The sequence below is a fragment of the Thalassophryne amazonica genome, chromosome 7, assembly GCF_902500255.1.
Source record: "Thalassophryne amazonica chromosome 7, fThaAma1.1, whole genome shotgun sequence".
In the NCBI taxonomy this organism is placed as follows: Eukaryota; Metazoa; Chordata; class Actinopteri; order Batrachoidiformes; family Batrachoididae; genus Thalassophryne; species Thalassophryne amazonica.
Window position 1 is genome coordinate 78,806,780 of NC_047109.1, and position 18,804 is coordinate 78,825,583.

Here is an 18,804-nt window from a genome sequence, read left to right on the forward strand (position 1 = left end):
AAAGGGGTACAAACACGTGTTTAGAAATGTAATACCATAGAAACAGCAGGTAAATTCTTTTAAAAAATTATTTCAAACACATCAACTGAATTATTTGCTTTAGGCATCAGTTCTTTTGGATCAGTTATGGATCGTACATTAAAATGGGGCACAGAGGGCTTGGAACCAGGAACTTTTGCATTCTGGAGGTCACCATGCATTAGCATGTTAAGATACAAAAATAACAAATTTCATGAAATGACGACTTTATAAAATGTGAAATCTGGGAATTCATTCTGTGTAGAAATTGTCACAAAGTTGACAGAATCAATATCAGAAACACCAACGGGAAAAAAAACAAGTATTCTGTGTGTTGTGGAGGTCTGTTTACACATCACAAAGTCAGCTGTATCTCATCGATGCGAGGACCCGGTAAGATCATGATGTCCCCATAAGGCTCTTCTTGCTCCGCCTGCAACTTCCCGGCTGATAATAATGCTACACATAAAAACAAAGAGGTGTAAAACAAATCCCCATGTGTATGAACACGCAACGTGATTAAAATCAGTTGAACTTTAAAACAAATAATTGGATTCTATGTGAAAAAGTAGGCTTGCAATAAACTGGCATCCCGTCCAGGGTGTACCCCGCCTCTCACCCAGGGTGTACCCCGCCTCTCACCCTATACCATAACCCTTGATTGGAATAAGTGGGTATAGAGAATGAATGAATGGAAGAATAAAAAAATGTAACTTCTTACCCAAAAGCCTGTGAAAAATGTTGCTGACAGTTCTGCGGTTGGCCTCCGGTGGCAGAAGAGAGTGGAAGAGCACAGGTGGCTCTTCAGACTCTGGTAAATCTGCTATCATCCTAAATAAACACATATTGTTATTGTCCTGTGTCTCGACAAAGAACAATCCTCAAAAATAATCAACTGCTCTGCTCCGTAGCTGCTGTGGCATTCAGGAGTTACCCCCAAAACTCCACTGCTTCTCTCTGAGGTTCTTCCTCCAGCTCCTCTGGTATGTCCTTCAGTATGGACGCAGATCTGGATACGGCCGACCTGCCAACAAACACATATGTGTTACCTCAAACGTAGCAGATCCGTGCTCCGTGTTTTTGCTTGTCACCCACCTTTCTGTGTCTGGGGTGGACCTGATGGGGGAAATTTCTCGAGACACTTCTCTTTGGTCAGAGGCCTCGAGTGGCAGGGAGCCCATTTCTGGACCTACAAACACACACAGTCTTGAATTTGGTGTCCAATTCAAGATTATAAGACCAATAGACAAATCCATATCACATCTGCACTAAGTCACCATAAGTTAGAATAAAAACAACATTCAATTGTGATTCTGAGCTTTTATTAAAGAGGGATACCGACATGGGTCCTATTTTTAGTTGTTTTGGGATTCAACTTTCCACTCTGGGGGAAAAAAATATGACAATCAGTGCAGTGGTGAATTAAAATGCTAACACCACCACGGGCTAAACAGCTGTACAAAGTAAAGCTATAGGGCAAACTAAATGTCTCATAGGAAATCACTTCTTGTCACTACTGAAGAGGCAAAAGTCATTACAAGTGTAGCAAGGAGAGAATCCCCGTGTTTGTTCATTGTCTATACCCGCTTACTGGAATTAAGGGTCACGTGGGTGCTGGAGCCTATCCAGCAGTCATAGGGCGATACCAGATAGACAGGATGCCAGTCTGTTGCAGGGCCACATAGAGACAAACACATTCACACTCACACCCACAGCTACGCTCAATTTAAAGTTAGCAATCCACCTAATCTACATGTCTTTGGAAGTGGAAGGAACCCGGAGCACCTGGAGGGAACCCGCGTGAGCACGGGGAGAACATGCAAACAACATGCAAACTCCACACAGAAAGCACCAGGCAGGAAGTGATCCCAGGACCTTCTTGCTGTGAAGCAGCAGTGCTAACCATTAAGCCACTGTGCCACCCATTCCCATGTTTACCTCAGTACATGTAAAGGAACTTTTTTAAATGACTGCTTATACAAACTTACCCAAGAGTTCTTCAGGCTTATATTTATTATTTTGTAGATTTTTTTTTAAGTTTACAAACTTTGGCTTCTGCATCATACAGGAATGAATGGATGCTGTTCTAATACTGCTTGTACAAATACGCTGAGACGAAGCAAGTTGTGATCCACAGTTTGTGGTGACCAAAACCTAAACGACTCAGAACATTGAACACAAAGGTTTGAAAAATATCAGATTGTAAAACAAATTCACATTCTAACAAAGTTCTTCAAATTTCAGAAAATTTGGCCACATTCATGTTAATACATACTTCAGCTTGACCCCTGACCTTATCCACTTTAACACTCGTTGAAACAAAATGACTGTATTTTCCGAAGTATAAGTCACACTGGAGTATAAGTCACGGGACCTCCCAAATGAGTAAAAAAAATACACGACTTATACTCTGAAAATTTGAGTAACAGCTACCTGCTTTAAATCTATACCTCCAAAAATCTGTCACTGACTTGGGATCATCATTTCCTTTTCGTGTTATTTATATCCTGGACAAAAGCATGAGGAACTTCACACAATAATTACCTGGAATATCAAACAGCTCCGCCTCTGTCATCTCCCTTGCAACCTGTTTTCACACACAAACAGTCATTCCTTCACCTTGCAGCATTTGTCTCACCTTCTGTGTCTGCACACAAATGAATGAACTCCAGTCCAAACCTCCTTGAAGCTGAGCTCCGGCCTCTCATCCTCTCTCGGAGCTGTCTCAAGCTCTCGTTCCTTCTCGGAGTCAGTGGATTCGAGCCCTCTCTCTCCGACCTGCAGGTCGGAGCCAGAGAGAGGTGTGATGACAGCAGCTTGTCTCCATAGAAACAGAACATCCTGAGGCAAGGCTGCAGGGGAGGGGAAAAAAAGTTTTTATGATTTATTTTTTGAAAAGGTCACTAAAAGTCACATCCACCACAATACAATGTAGGAAAAAAGTCAAATGATGTGTATGACAATAAATCAAGACAACTTTTAAACATTATTACCAACTTAAATAAAATAACTGATTCTGTGCATTCGCGTTTTACATTTGCTGGTAATCTGCTGGATGGTTGTATACCAAAAACCAAATTTGGTTTGCAGTAAAATAGTAAAAAAAAAAAAAAAGTAACTGAACATATTTATGGATGATTCTTTTTTGTACCATTCACTATAGGCCCTAAAGATGGGTATAAGTGAAAACCCCATGTAGATCAACATTTTCTGAAATCTGGCAACACCAACGATAACACCTTTTAAGTCACTTAAATCAAAGTTCTATACTATTCTGGTGCTTGGGTTGACTTCAGCAGGTCCTTTTGATCATGGTATTGAGGTACTGAGGTTCTGAGGTATTGAGTTTCTGATACAGTACAATCAGCTGATTGGATTACTAAAATGAGCCATTGAATAGGTGTATCTAACAAAGTGGTTGTGAGTGTGTAATCCAACAAGGACCACAAATTTATTCTTGTTGTTTTCAAGATCTAACAAAACATCCATTTTCTGTCTCTTTGCTCAGAAGAAAAAAATTGAGCAGTATGTCTTGAACAATACTATGCAGCTCAGTTATGAATGATTAAACCGATGTTTTGAATGGATTTTTAGAGTGTATTGTATATTTTATACACGTGTCACTAACAGCCACAGGGTTTGTTGAGTAAATCAGAAACAGGGACAATCCTGTGAGACAGAGAAGGAAGAAGCAGGCGTCTGGTCTCAATCAGAGGGTTGCTGATCTGTTGCTGCAGTATGTCCTCCGAAATCTGTGTCTCTGGGTCAAAGAAGATCAGCTGTTTCTTTCTCTTCCTCCTCGTCTCCTCAGGAAGAGATGGGTCCTGTGTGTGGAAGGAGCAAAAAGAGCAAAAAATAGCTACACTTTTTCTCTGCGACTTCTCTTTTTGTTTTCCTAACCCAAAATTCAAAAAAATTGGGACAGTATAGAAAATGCTAATTTGAAAAACCCACAGTGATTGTTACATTTATTTTGACTTCTGTTTCATTGCAGATAGCACAAACCCAAGATATTTCATGTTTTGCATGGTCAACATCATTTAATTTGTTAATATAAATCCATTCCTGGATTTCAGGTTTACAAAACATTCCACAAATTACCACGGGGGCATTTTAGGGACTGTCAGACCATAACATCTGAATGTCACGTCACCCACGTGAGCTCTGTTCCACATGACGCGGTGTCTGTCCTGCGGCGTGCTGTCCACAGGACACGCGTGTAGGGCCAGACATGCACACGGGGCGGGCTGGACACACCAGGCCAGTAGATGTGGACATGATAAGAGTGCACTGCATCATTCATGTCATTACATGACTGTACGTCTGTGTCCATGGGTCATCTACAGAGGAACAGACGGTTCATACTTGTATTGTCCGCTCGATAAGAGGGATTAAATAAATTGCGGGGTTTTTTATGGTGTGTTTTTTTTATACGTTTATCTCCTTGTTGATTTCAGGCATTTTATGGACCTTTTATAGGACAGTGATGATAGTCCAGTGGTAAAGTTTCTGGCTGGCAATCAGAGCTATTGTAAATTGCAAGTTCGAATCCCACAGGTGGCATGTATTTTTTATTTTTTGCCACAGCAGCTGCGCAATGTCATTCCACACACTCCAGCTGCTCGCACTGTGTTCCCATTGTGATGGTTTCCTGCACGCTCTTGCACAAAACCGTCACAGCGGGATCGTTCATGCCTGCCCAACCACATATTCCTCCAGACGTCAGCTCCATGTTTTGTGGTTTACTCATACGAGCTGTTTCACCATGATTCACCCTGATTCATACTTATTTGTACTATCTGTGAAGGGGCCCTTATATGTGTTTGAAGGAAGGGTGGGACAAAATAAATGTAAGAATTAAATGTAAGAATCATTGTGTTGTTTTTGTTTGTTTGTTTGTATGTTTTATTGCATTTTCCATATTGTCCCAGCTTTTTCTGATTTGGGTTTGTAAAAGTATTTTAACAACCTCTAGCTCTCTTCTGGGAGCTTCATGTTCCTCTGCAGATGGAGGAGAGGGCAAGACAGGAGCAGAGACAGGTGTCAGCTGGTCAGCGGGGAGCTCAGCTGTCTTTGAGGGCATACCTGGTTCCTCCTGAGGCAGCAGTATGGCTTCTTCCCCGGACAGTGTGGGCTGTATCCTGGTGCAAAGAAGAAAAACACAGAGTGACCGTGTGGATCTCCGTGCAGCCGTGATCTCATGCCCACGTGTCTTTGGAGTATTTACTCAAGAGTGGATCCTGTTAGCTCTTTTGTCGTCTTTATTTCTGCATCTTCCTCTCTTTCTATCTCCCTCTCTTGCTCTTCTGCCATCACTATCTCCAGTTCTTCTGTTAGAAAAAATAAAATCTTTAAAACCCTTTTTTTGTCATTTGTCTTTGACTGAAAAAAACAAAACAAAAAACAAAACAAAATAATCTTTTCTGTGCCTATAACCTTCTGGAAAATGACCAGGTTCCGCCAACAGAACGTCAATGATATCTTGAGGTTGATCATCGAGCTCCATCCCTTCAAACTAACATCAGGAAGACAAAACAGGAGAAAGACAGGTGACTAAAAGGTGAGAAACATAAAGTGTGCGTTTGCACAGCTTTTGACAGCCGTACCTCAGCGGAGGGGATAGTAACAGGCTCTTTGTCTTGAAGTGTGATGGTTTCAGGAGAGGCGGTAATAGCTGAAGTTAAAAAGAAATAAAACAGTTGAGGCTCCTAAAAAGGCTTCAGAAGCCACAAAGAAGCAGAGGGAGACAAATTTAAGGCCATCACAACACAAAGTGCATCTAAAAGTGAGACAAAATGCCTGATCCCACAGCTGTTTGACATCTCCCAATAATACAGTTCACTAGATAATCTACATTTTTACTCTTTGCAGCCTGCTGTCCATATGTTTGAAGCCTCCAGTGTGCACAGCTGGTGGTGTCCACATGACCTCTTCCTAAGAATCAACTAACTGACCAGCCATATATTATGTAGCATACATAGAACATACAGCTGTGTTCAAAATAATAGCACTGTGTTTAAAAAAGTGAGTAAAACTCAAAATCCTTACAACACTCTAAGAAATGAAACATACGCTCTTAGGCATAAAATGTTGAATTTAATTGATAACGTTAAGGTAACTTTTTCCACTTAACATTGTCAATTAAGTGCAAAACAATATTGTAGTTGAAATTAATTAAAACAAATGAAACATTATTACTTAAATCCCAATATTGTTTTGCACTTAATTGACAAAGTTATGTGGAAGAAGTTACCTTAACTTTATCAAATAAATTCTACAGTACATTTTATTTCTTAGAGTGAATAGCTTTTATTTCCATACACACAAATGTATTGGGAACACTGCACATTCTATTCCAAATCAAAGCATGAGGAAAAATGTATCATATTTGTTATTACTTTACAGAAAGTTAAGAAAAAGGAATATTAGGTGTTGTGTGGGCTGCTGAAGAGGAGGTACTGCTGGCCCACCACCACCAGAGGGCACCCTGCCTGGAGTGCGGGCTCCAGGCACCAGAGGGCGCTGCCGCCTCACAGGAGCAGCCGGGGTGACAGCTGACACTCATCACCTGTGACAGCTGTCACCACTCATCTGATCTGCATCGGTATATCAGCAAGACGTCATCTCCACCTCTTTGCCGAGATATCGTTCTACCTGAAAGGTAATATCCTCAGCCTGACTGCTTGATAGAAAGCCTTTTTGTTGTGATTTTTGTGAGTGATAACAGACTTTTTCTCCAACGAGAGGTGGAGGTAGCTTCCCTGCCGTGCAGATTGCTGGGTGCAGACGCACCCACGTTTAATTGTGTGTTTGTTCCTCGCCAGCAGTACCAGGTCCGACACGCGGAGGCAGTGGCCACCTGGGAGTTCGGGACTTGGCGGCTCCAGTATTCCCGGGGTCTGCTGGCGGAGGAAATCGTGTGGTTCCGGTTCTGCTTTGGACAGGCGTCTCCTATCTTCGAGCCTGCCCACACGACACCTTGTAATTTGACCTTTGATCTATTGTGGAATCTGTTGTGTTTGTTGTGCACGTTCGCAACAGTAAAGTGTTGTTATTTGACCTATTCTATTGTCCGTTCATTTGCGCCCCCTGTTGTGGGTCCGTGTACTTACACTTTCCCAACAATTAGGCTGTTCATATTATTATTGTTATTATTATTATTGTTATTATATGTTGTTTTATGAATAATAAAATATATAACAGCTGAGTGAATCCTTGTCATTTGATTGGTGCTTTGTATGTCACGTGACATGGATTATTCATTCCATTTACTGTGCAAATTTGGTTCCATACGTTTTGTACCATTGCATGCTGGTAAAAGCTGGTGAAAGCTCAGCTTTGCCTTGTTGAATTGAACAGTCCATCTTTCACCTCATGAAATATCCGTACCATTGAACTCATAAAAATTCATTCTTTGTATATATTACATAAGTTAAATAAGTATAAGTATCTTTGTATATTATTAAATAACATTAAATAAGTTACATGGCATGCACAAACCGTGGACATATGCCAGCAATGCAGTCAGGAGGCTTCAGATGTATGGAGAGCAAACAATGTCCCATGGTATGCTCAGGATGTGCATTCATGCCAGCCACACTGTCAGAAGGCTTCAAATGTACAGATGACAATGTGGCATGGCATGCATAGAACATACATCATATGACATGCACAGAAAGGATGGAGACATAAGCAACACATTCAGGAGGCTTCCAATTTGCAGACAGAGAAGCCAGCCAAGCAGTCAGTGGGGCTTCAAACATATTAACAGAAAAATACATTACACGGACGAGGTTTCAAAAATACTGATGACGAAAGACTTTACACAAAATACACATAAGGCACATGGATGCTGCCCATGTATGCAGTTAGGAAGCTTCAAAGATAACAAAATTCCACTATCATAGTCTGAATATATTTTTATTTACACGCCCTGTTGCAAGGCAACAACTCATTTTAATTTCTGCAGGGGTGCTGCAGATCACACCTGTCAAGAAATCACTGCATTATTCTGTGGGAATTGCATGCCAAAAGTGATTTTATCAGTTAAATAGCATCAATAAGGTGTCATTAAGGGGAAAAAAAATGGGTGGCAATTTTACTTTTGCAATTTTGTGTTTTTATGCCAGAATATATGGTAACGTCTTCAACATCAGAAATGAAACTATGTTTCTTGCGATATACAATCATACCTGAAGACATATCTGCAGGAAACGCCTGATAAATGACAGATGGTTTTCCCATAGAAGTTTATACCTGTATGTGGAATTTTCTGTAAATAATTCAAAAACTTGAGATTTCAAAAACTTGAGATTTTATTTACTAAAACTGGAGGGCTTGAATCCAGTGTTCATGGCCGCTTCAGTCCCTCTCAGCTTCTGAGGCATGGTATTCATCAGAATGGTTTCAAATACATTTCTGGTTGGCATATGATTGATGTGGGTAAACTGTTAGTTCTAAATGTTATGTTAAATGTCCTATCTTTAGTCATTTAATTTCTCTTTGGAGGATTTTAGTCATGAAATGTAAACAATATATTGTAATCAGTCCATATCTTAGCTGATGAAGTTTGTTCATATCATCTTTTACCCCAAGACATGTATTGGTACATAAATTTGAAAACTTGGCACTTTGGGCTGGTATGGTAATATGTAAAGTGGGAAACATTTATCTTTTTCAGCTACATGTACATTAATCTTAGGGTGAGGAACAATCGGGGTGCTTGGTGGGATCAGGTTGGGTAAAAGGTGGGAATGGATAAAATTATTAGAACACAAATAAAAAATCAGGTATTTATCAAGTTTTGGGTTATTTGCTTTACATTTGACCATGTTCAGGTATTAATTGCATGGATATTTTCACAGCTTTGGACCCTGGAAGGTAAGGATGTTGCTAACCCAATGGTGCTGATGACTTAAATGCAGGTTTTTCTTGTTTCAGAAAAAGTCCACCTGACACTAAATGGGTTGAAGCCGAATCATTTTGTATTGTACCTTGGTGAGACAACAAGCCAGTGACAATGGACAAAACACAGACTTGTATCATTTGTGACAAGGGAGATCAGAAGGCACAGTCTGTAGTGAAGAACCCGTCATCAGATTAAGTTACCAACCTTAAGGATTTTGCTGTGCTTTGTTTCACAAAGTGTGCACCACTTGCTGAAAAACTTTCAAATATTACATCCTCTGAACTGGCACAAGTGCAGGACCACAAAGAATGTTAGAAAGTTACAGTCCATAAAGGTATACTGCAGAGAGCTGAGAAAGGGTTCAGTGAACCATTGTCAAGTGACTCACAAGTTTGTCCAGCAAAAAATGCTCATCCATCCAAGATGTTAACTGACAGAGGAAAGTTTTTCCACACAACTGACATAAAAGAAAGGCGCCATGCCATTGGACTGGAGAAGACAAAGGCTTTGATTGAGCTGCATAATTTTACTGGTACTGACTGTGGGGGAAAGTTCTTCAACATATAAAAAAAAAACAAAAAAAAAAAACATGGATCATCAAGTTTTTGCAGCTTCCTCAATGCAGTGAAGTCATCAGAACATTTCAGATGTTTGGATGTACAGATACTTTTAGTGAGGTATTTGCTTGTATTGAGGGTTTTGTTTGTCGGGCCTATGCCAAGAGAAGGCCATGTGTCACACTTTCTGAACTCCAATGGGAATGTTTCAAGGTTAAGAATTTGGAAGGGCAAAAACGTCTTCTAACACTAGGCACTCTCAAACCACAGATACAGCGTGTCAACTTCATGTCCAAGAGAGATAAAAGCTATGGAGAACGAAAGCCGAACAATTTGATCCCAGAGGGCCATGGATGGAAGATTAATGAGGATGGGAACTTTGTTCCAGTACAGTGTTTTGAAAACCCAGCTCCATGCGCTGTACTGGAGCTCGTAAAATGTGGACGTGAGGGTTCATGCAAAGAAAAGGTGAACTTTTCATGCCAGAAGAATAACCCACCATGTACAGCACTGTGCAAATGTCAAGACGGTGACAACTTTGGAAACTACTGTGTGTGCCATGACGATAATGTTTGAAAATTTACCTCACTTAATTGGCAATTTCAGTGTGAGAATTTATAAATATTTTGGTGAATAAAATTGAAATGATACAAGTTATCAACTTGATATTTGCTGACCCTCTCAAAGGTAGTGGGAGCTAAGGGTCTTGTGAAATTTCATCATTTTTCAGTGAATAATTTTCATGCCAGAAATCAATAATAAAACCAAAAAGATGGCATCCCTATTGGGGCAACCAAAACAAAAAAAAAAAAAAAAAAAAAAAAAATACTTGAAAGTAAAATTGCCATCCACACTTTTCTGAATATTTGTACACAATATATATTTATATTTGCAAACTTTTTTTTAATGCTTTCACTTTTGATACTCTGTGTGCTTCTTGCCCTGTGTGCTGCTATACAATGCAGTTGGAACCCCCTGTTTCCCTGAGGGAGTCTTCCCAAGGCATCAATAAAGTTCTACTGACCACATTACACCCATTTTGGCATCTCTTCACTGGCTTCCTGTCCCAGTAACATCCGATTTTAAGGTTCTGCTACTAGCCTATAAAACTGTTCACGGACTGGCACCTCCCTACCTACCTGACCTAATTAAAAACTATGTACCGGCCCGGATCTTTGTTCTCAGGGTGCAGGGCTACTTTGTGTCCCTAGGGTGAATAAAAAGTCTGAGGGTCACAGAGCTTTCTCTTATCATGCCCCTGTTATTTTCCCTTTCGTATGGCTAGCATACTGGGGAGCAGGGATGGTGGCCAAGTGGTTAATGCGCTTGGTTTCAGTTCAGAAGGCTCCGGGTTCAAACCCCACCCCTGCCACATTTCTCCATGTAATGTGGAGTTGCGTCAGGAAGGGCATCCAGCGTAAAACCTGTGCCAATTCAACATGCAGATCCACCTTGGATTTGCTCTGGCAACCCCAAGTGCAAACAAGGGAGCAACCGAAGGGACTTACTATGGCTAGCATACTGGCATAGTATGTTTCTATGCTTTTTACTCTTTTAATTCATTTTATTAGGAAACAGAGTGTGCACCGGCAACATTTCCTGTACGTTCATTTTGTGAATTGTTTTGTAATTTGTGTCTGTAGCATGGCCCAAGCAGAGGGTCACCTCTATGAGTCTGGTCTTCTTGAGGTTTCTTCCTCAGAGGGAGCTTTTCCTTACCACTGTTGCTTGGTAAGGTTAAACCTTACTTGTGTGAAGCGCCTTGTTGTGATTTGGTCCTATATAAATGAAAATAAATTGAAATTGAATTCTATCTAATCTAATCTAAAAGAACTCTTTAAAAAAAAAATCACTTCACAGATTTCCCACAGCACCCAACATTAGTCACATGGGAAACCTGACTAGCTGCTCTTCTACATCCTGAAGACGTATAAGACTGGCCCCCTTTTTAAACATATCAGGTTTAGAAAATTCCAAGCAGGAATAAATGAACTCAAACACCGACAATGCTGTGTTACGTTATGTTACCACTTTTTGGAGTAGCCACAGGACTGATCAGTTCTGGTTGTTCAGGAGACTCTTCCCTCAGATATGCCTGCTCCATATCCAAAAAACAACAGTTACAGCACCTTTTTCACATCACTGTAACAATTTCTGCACTTCTAAATTCCTGTATTGTCATTGCTCACGTGGTTATTTATTTCGATACCTGTATCAGTACAGTTGGACTGGGCATGGCTTCCTGCATGCGCATCACTCCGAATAACGGGTCCGGGGCCCCCTCTGTTTCTTCTGAGAGCAACAGATGGTCTGGGAAAAGAAGAGGTTGCCTGGGAGAAGAAATATCAAGGAACATATGTTGTTGTCTTCTCATATGTGACAAATCTATATATAGGTTATAGACAAATATAGACAAATCTGTGAATATTGAGAATGTGGGTTCACCTAACGTGTTCATCCATGTCAATTTTCTTCAAGGTTCTCTGCTTCATCAGCTGGCCCACGATGGACTGAAGATCCTCTGTAAGGTCACAGGGTCAGGGTCTTCAGCAGACAGACCTCTCTGAAGATTATATTTCCTCCAGTGTGTTTAAAATGTCTTACCCAGCAGAATAGCACACTGACGGTGGTATACCACAATAACGCCATACTGGAGCTGAGAGGAGAGGTACAGGGAGAACCGAGGCCGCGGCAGGTCCGGCCGAGGAGGAGGGACACGTTCCAGCACGTAGTTCATGATGTCATCACTGTGTAGTTTTTTATAGTTGGTATCATTAATTAACCAGAGCGCACATTAGAGTCAAAATGTGTACAAGTAAGTTATTACCAGGTGTTTTTAACGTTGACTTTTAGAAAGTCTCGCCGAGTAACTCTGATCCCTTTTGTAGCAACCAGCCTACAAAAGGAAGCACAGACAACATTAAACGTTCTTTATTCAACACAGATGAAAAATGTCAAACATTTCATCAAAGAATCTCAACAGGGCTGCAGATATCAATAATTGAGGAAGTGATGGTCTAGAGACAGGGTTCTCCCCAGACTATGGAATAACGGTGCCGCGCAGTTATAGTGTCATCTAGCACCGCTATACCTTGGGGTCTTCGCGTAATGTTTCAGCACGAGACTTGGTGGGAATCTGACAAACCCATTTTTGTGGGGTAATTTCACCTCAACAACTTAAAGCTCTTTATTTTATCCTGTTTACATCCAAACGAGGCAAACAATGACAAAACACAAACGTTACACAAAGTCCGATAATCAGAGGACGATCTCTGCTTTTTTTTTTTTTTTTTTTTGACTGCAGTCAGCAGTCCATCCAGGCAGGAGGGCACGCCGGCAGTGAGCCGCCAGGGAGGCTGTGGTCAGTGTACAGGATCGATCAGATCAGAGGCTGACGCTGCAGCACCTGTGACAGTGAACAGGGAGGCTTTGGTGAAGAAAGCGGCAGAATGCAAATCTAAGTTCTTCAGGTACAGAGGCATACTTTCATTCTTTAAGAGTTTGGTGCTGGATAGCAGCGTGCATTATTTCCATTCTTCTGTTTGAAAGGACACGTCGCACTGAAATCATAATGTTTCCGAGTGTTTCAGACAGCGTTTCTTTGAGGAAAACTAAAAGATTTTCATTTTTATCTTAGGACTTCAGGACACAAGGTTAAATAGGACCCTGAGTGGAAGCGATGTGTGCCGCTTCAGGTGATAGTTGCCAACATCACCGCTATAGTAAAAATTCCCAGGGAGAACCCTGAGAGAGGTGGGCATGTAATCAGAAGGCCCTCAGTTCAATTCCCTGTTTGCCAAGAAATTACAAAGGTTTCTTGACAAACATCCTTAATCCCAGAGTTCCTCATGGTGTGCAATGAAGAATCTTCCATGGCAGCACACTGACCTCAGTGTGTGTGTGTGTGTGTGTGTGTGTGTGTGTGTGTGTGTGTGTGTGTGTGTGTGTGTGTGTGTGTGTGTGTGTGTGTGTGTGTGTGTGTGTGAATGAGTGAATGTGAGGCATCATTATAAAGTGCTTTGTGGTTCTGCATCAGATGGGAAACCACTATAAAAATGTATTCCATCTACCATTACATTTGTTAGCATTTAATGTGTATTTTCTCAAGGTTTTATTTGTTGAGTGTTGCACAGTCGAACGTGGCATCTTCAGGATTACTTTGTGTTGCCTCAACAACAGATCAAATCCCAAAGACGTTGTGATTTATTGATTTTAATTATGTAATTTTTACTTTTTCAAAGCTCTGCTGCTTGACTTGATTTGACTTGACTTGCAAATCCTCATCAACCTATATTCAATTGAATACACCACAAAGACAAGACATTTAATGTTCAAACTGATAAACTTTATTGTTTTTGTGCAAATATTTGCTCATTTTGAAATGGATGCCTGCAACACGTTTCAAAAAAGCTGGGACAGTGGTATGTTTACCACTGTGTTACATCACTTTTCCTTCTAACAGCGTGGCTTCATAGTAAAAGAGTGCGGGTACTAGACTGGCCTGCCTGCCACGGAGACCCCGGACTGTTGAACAACTGAAGTCGTACATCAAGAAAGAATGGGAAAGAATTCCACCTACAAAGCTTCAGCAATTAGTGTCCTCAGTTCCCAAACGCTTATTGAGTGTTGTTAGAAGGAAAGGTGATGTAACACAGTGGTAAACATACCACTGTCCCAGCTTTTTTGAAACGTGTTGCAGGCATCCATTTCAAAATGAGCAAATATTTGCACAAAAACAATAAAATTTATCAATTTGAACATTAAATATGTTGTCTTTGTGGTGTATTAAATTGAATATAGGTTGAAGAGGATTAGTAAATCATTGTATTCTGTTTTCATTTACATTTTACACAACGTCCCAACTTCATTGGAATTGGGGTTGTAAATAAATAAATAAATAAATAAGCATGCCCTAATAAATAAAATATTTTTTTCAGAACCAAGATAAACTTATTACAATTATAAATGATTTATGTACATTCTGGCAAAAAAAAAGAAAAAAAAAAAAGAAAATCAAATTAAATATTACTTTAATATGCATTTCATATGAAAGGTACTGTATTCCCCCTCTAACCCCCTCCACAAACACCACAATTTTTTTTTTAACAAATCGAAGATTCTTTAAAATATTACACCATATAAATGATTCTGATTGTTGTGTGTGGGTGTGTGGTTTGGTGAAATAGCGCCTCCAGTGGCAATTCAACATCACTAAGTACAGATGTGTGCCAAAATTGATATGGGATTGTCTTTTAAAGTAATTTTAGAGTCGACCCGTTCAGCCTTGGGGCTCACAGATAACGTGAGAAAAAGAGAAAGTTATTTTCTCGGTATTTCTCTCTGCTCTTTGATATTTTGGACTTCAAAGACTCCTTGTTTGGATGTTTTTTGTGTGTGATGCACCTGCGAGGTGCGGTTTTTTTTTTTTACACTTTTCTTCTTAGTAAAATTGTCAATCTGTTAAGTTTTAATGTACAGAAACTATAACACTGCGTTTAGTCTCTTACTAAAATGACCTGAACCGTGTGATTTTTTTTTTTTTTTTTTTAATTTGGTCAATAAATGACATAAATCCTCCTAAAGCTTCGCTGAGTGAGAGGTTTTCATCGTCGATTTAGGACACCAAATGAGGATTTCACAGATATACTGCAAAAAGGGCATGGGTAGCTTTTAGAGATAATTGAAGGCCAAATAAATAACGAAATCAGATGTTGTTTTTTTGTTTGTTTGTTTTTTCCTCATGTGGCCTCATCGTACTTAAACAGCTGAATCAGGTTTTACTCACCAGATTGTAGAAAAACATCCAGAATGACGCTTTAAAACTGTTGGGTAGTAAAACATCTTTAGCAACTCTGATTAAATAAGTAAAAAAGTAAAATATGGCATATTCAGTGAAAGCCAGAGGAGAATTTTAGTTTTTTTTATGTTTATTGTTTGAAACTTGCTGATAGGCGCCTTCAGTGTATAAAACAAAACATAACCAACTCCTAACTGGTTCTCAAAATACACCATTAAAATAATGTTTTTCTGACAAGTTTGAGCATTATGCATGATTATTATATGATTAAGAAAATCAACCATGTGATCATCTGTTGCTTTTGCAAGACCTACATTAAAATTAAAATTAAATCTGACGCATTCTTTTGTCTACACACTGTCAATACTGACGTCACATACCCACAATTCCGTGCGCAATACACACACGCCATATTGAAAAAGGTGGCAACAAATGGCATTAATGTTAGAGGTGGGCGATACCAGGAATTTTGGTATTGATCCGATACAAAGTAAATACAGGCCCAGTATTGCCGATATCGATACTGATACCGATACTTTTTCATATTTAAGCTTCATAGATCCAAAGGATCCAAAAGACCTAGGATAGAATTTCACCAAACATTGTATGTGACAACAAAATACTTTATTATCACAATCAACATTTTTGTTTAAAAAATATCAGTCAACACAACTTAAAACAAAATCTCCTGAGGTTGAGGGCTTACAAACCACAATACAAGGGTGCGCTGCTCCGTGTTGTGTGACAGCGCAGAGCTGCTCTTACAGAGTAGACTTTGATTAATCTGTGTGCGCAGCAGTCAGTGCGTGCAAGAGAGAAAAAAAGCTTGAGTATCGATTTTTTTTACACAAGGATCGTTCAATATCAATACCAGTGTTGGTATCAATATTATCAATATTAGGATTGATCCGCCCACCTCTAATTAATGTAAATAAATGTGGAATGAATGCATGGATATATGAAAAAAATATTGATGAACATCGTATTCCTGTAAATTTTGCTTGTCTGTGTGATTTCTTTTTTAAAAGCAGGTGTTATGTCTGTTGAGCTCAGTTACAAGCACACTGATTTGCGTATACTAGTTAATGCCAGTTTGTTACAAAGTTAATAGTTAAATAGTTTAACCTTGCAGTTACAATGCTGCATATTTATGTGCAGGTAATTCCACAATGACAACACAGGAGCTGCAGCACCAGCCTGCTCCTTACAATTACAAGGGGTGATTGAAAACTTTTGAGCCTGACCCAGAAAAAGTAGGGCATGGTTCTCCATCTTTTGAATTCTGAGAAACCAGCATTTCTCTTGAGAATGTGAAATCAGTGAGTTTTTAACCCAAGGCCAAAATACGGGCATCGGATATTGCGAAAACTTTCCTTCCTTCCTTCTGTCCATCTGTCTGACTGAGCTCAGCATAAGTTCAGTCCTATTACTGCCAGAGTCTTCAAATTCACAGGGATCATTCTTGGGACACAGACCTTGGACAAGTTTAAAGATGGCGAACCTTGACCTATTTTAAGAGGTCAAAAGGTCACATTCTTTCTAGACACTCTTTTCATTGATTAGATGCTCATATGCCCAAGAGTATTTTAGCATTGCATTATATTTATATCTGTGCTGCCATTTGGGGAGGAAGAACAGCTGATGACATATGGGGGGGAGATGGAATGTCTGATTGGTCAGTCTAGGTCATGTGATTGTGAAGCAACAGACTTTTGCTCTTGTTTATATATATGTACACAATCTCTCAAATATCTGTGTGATGATTGTCAAATATGCATTTTATATTTGAAGTTGGGGAAAAGTAAATAAAAACTTCAGGTGCCATGGGGATTTGAACTCACAATGTTCAACTTTGAAGTCTGATGCCTTATCACTCATGAATGGTCAACATGTGGACATAATCTTCACTGAGCTTATAAATTACATTATGAAGTCAAAAAATGAAGCAAGTGTGGGCTACATTATTTATGTAATCCCTGGGATATTGTCATGAAGATAGTAATGCTAATGTTTGTGGTCTGGTGTCTGTTTTAGGCAAACATAATCTACGCTGACATTATACACGTAGCTGCAGCCTGACAGCAGATGAGGTTACAATGCAAGTCTACAGTGTAAGTTTGCACCCTCAAAAAAAAAAAAAAAAAAAAAAGGTGATGTGCCACCACTAAATGGACTGCATTTATATAGTGCTTTTAAGATGCTCAAAAATGTACAAATATGCCTCATATTCACCCCGATGCAAGGCTGCTGCCATACAAGGTACTCACTACACACCGGAAGCAACTAGGGGATTAGGGACCTTATCCACGGGCCCTTAAGTGATTTTCCAGTCAGGCTGGGATTTGAACTGAGGGTCATCTGGACTCAAGCCCAACGCTTTAACCACTAGACCATCACCAAGTAGCCCAGCTGTTCAGACAGCAGTATTAGATATAAGCAGATATTCTTTAGAAATTGACCAAAAAGCTCATTTCAAGCTACATGTAACTTCAAAACCACACACTCACTGTACAAAATCCTTCCTCAGTGTTGCCTGAACTTGTGATCATGTTTTAGTATGTAATCGGAAAACTTTATTTCTCTTTACTTAGTACATGTGTATGCAGACATTAAGCACACCTGCACCTAATCCATCATCTGTGAACCATCCAGGAGGTGACAGGTATGGTTATTAGGACAGCACATGAACATTTTTTTTTTGATAGATCAGTTCATCAGATTACATTAGTGTGTCCTCATTAAATGCTTTTATCTTGGTTACTTGTAGTACTGGAGATGGACTCATCTATCTATTCACTTACTGCATTTTACAGTGTTTATTTAGTTTTGCACTTTGAATAAATCTGTAATAACAAAAGTGCTTTGTATAAAATAATTTACACCTTGTTGCACAAAAAGAAAGCCATACACAATGAAGATTTCACTGAAGAAAATGAAAATTTATTATCACATAAAGCTGAGGAAACTTCATGGACAAAGTGAAAGTTAACATGATACATATCAATACAAAATAAATGCAACAAAAGTATCAGTAATAACACACATAACTAAAACAAAAAGAAGCATTGAGTGTTGAGATTCAGATCACAGCAGTCGTCCTCGGCACTCGGTGGAGCCGCAGCAGCACAGCAGCACTTTGCCCTCCACGCTGCCCACCTCGTAGTTATAGTCCCACGTCAGCTCTGTGCCGGCCCGGATACGCCTTCACATAAAACACAGCAAAGTCAGTACACATCCAAACCATCATAACTCAGCACACTGATCGTTATCAGTCTGTCAGTGCTTTTACTTTACAAATCATAAAATGGTTTAAAATGCTCTAAATGTTGTCCTAAAGGCAACAACAACCTCCCACGAGGCTCCTGTGTATTCTGATAATAGTCATGGACCACATATTGGCTTTAACTTAAAGAACTCACTTGCTGGCAAAGAACGCCACCCAGGGGAAGCGCAAGTCATGTGTGTCCACAAACACATTCTGGACAAAGAGGTTGGGACTACAGCTGTGCTGTAAATCAAAGAGA

The 18,804-nt window shown here is 39.8% G+C and overlaps 2 protein-coding genes across 5 annotated transcripts in view; both read right to left on the reverse strand.

Moving 5' to 3' along the window:
- Window positions 1–226: 226 nt before the first annotated feature.
- On the reverse strand, window positions 227–15,401 carry LOC117514308 (meiotic recombination protein REC8 homolog). Its single transcript, XM_034174697.1, has 17 exons — window positions 15,269–15,401; window positions 12,311–12,379; window positions 12,088–12,230; window positions 11,929–12,004; window positions 11,693–11,813; window positions 11,512–11,578; window positions 5,625–5,692; window positions 5,455–5,533; window positions 5,246–5,348; window positions 4,985–5,159; window positions 3,647–3,842; window positions 2,698–2,870; window positions 2,563–2,605; window positions 1,114–1,207; window positions 953–1,042; window positions 740–849; window positions 227–477 (listed from the first exon to the last, which is right to left on the reverse strand). The coding sequence occupies exons 1-17, from the start codon at window positions 15,322–15,324 to the stop codon at window positions 374–376; spliced, it is 1,767 nt and encodes a 588-aa protein (XP_034030588.1). The 5' UTR covers window positions 15,325–15,401; the 3' UTR covers window positions 227–373.
- A 2,797-nt stretch (window positions 15,402–18,198) lies between these two features.
- The window catches only part of setdb1b (SET domain bifurcated histone lysine methyltransferase 1b), a 40,534-nt gene continuing 39,928 nt past the window's right edge, over window positions 18,199–18,804 (reverse strand). For all 4 annotated transcript variants that reach the window (XM_034174661.1, XM_034174658.1, XM_034174657.1 and 1 more), the window contains exons 24-25: window positions 18,700–18,788; window positions 18,199–18,482 (exon numbers count right to left, since the gene is read on the reverse strand). In XM_034174661.1, coding sequence (XP_034030552.1) covers window positions 18,365–18,482; window positions 18,700–18,788 — 207 coding nt within the window. In that variant the 3' untranslated portion in view covers window positions 18,199–18,364. The remainder of the gene's footprint in view (window positions 18,483–18,699; window positions 18,789–18,804) is intronic.

Coding starts and splice junctions, on each gene's coding strand:
- LOC117514308 (XM_034174697.1), bottom strand. CDS start 15,324: ATGTTTTACTACCCAACAGTTTTAAAGCGTCATTCTGGATGTTTTTCT. Junction 11,579..11,692: donor GTCCAACTGTACTGATACAG/GTATCGAAATAA, acceptor GATATGGAGCAG/GCATATCTGAGGGAAGAGTC. Junction 850..952: donor GAAGCAGTGGAGTTTTGGGG/GTAACTCCTGAA, acceptor GTGTTTATTTAG/GATGATAGCAGATTTACCAG.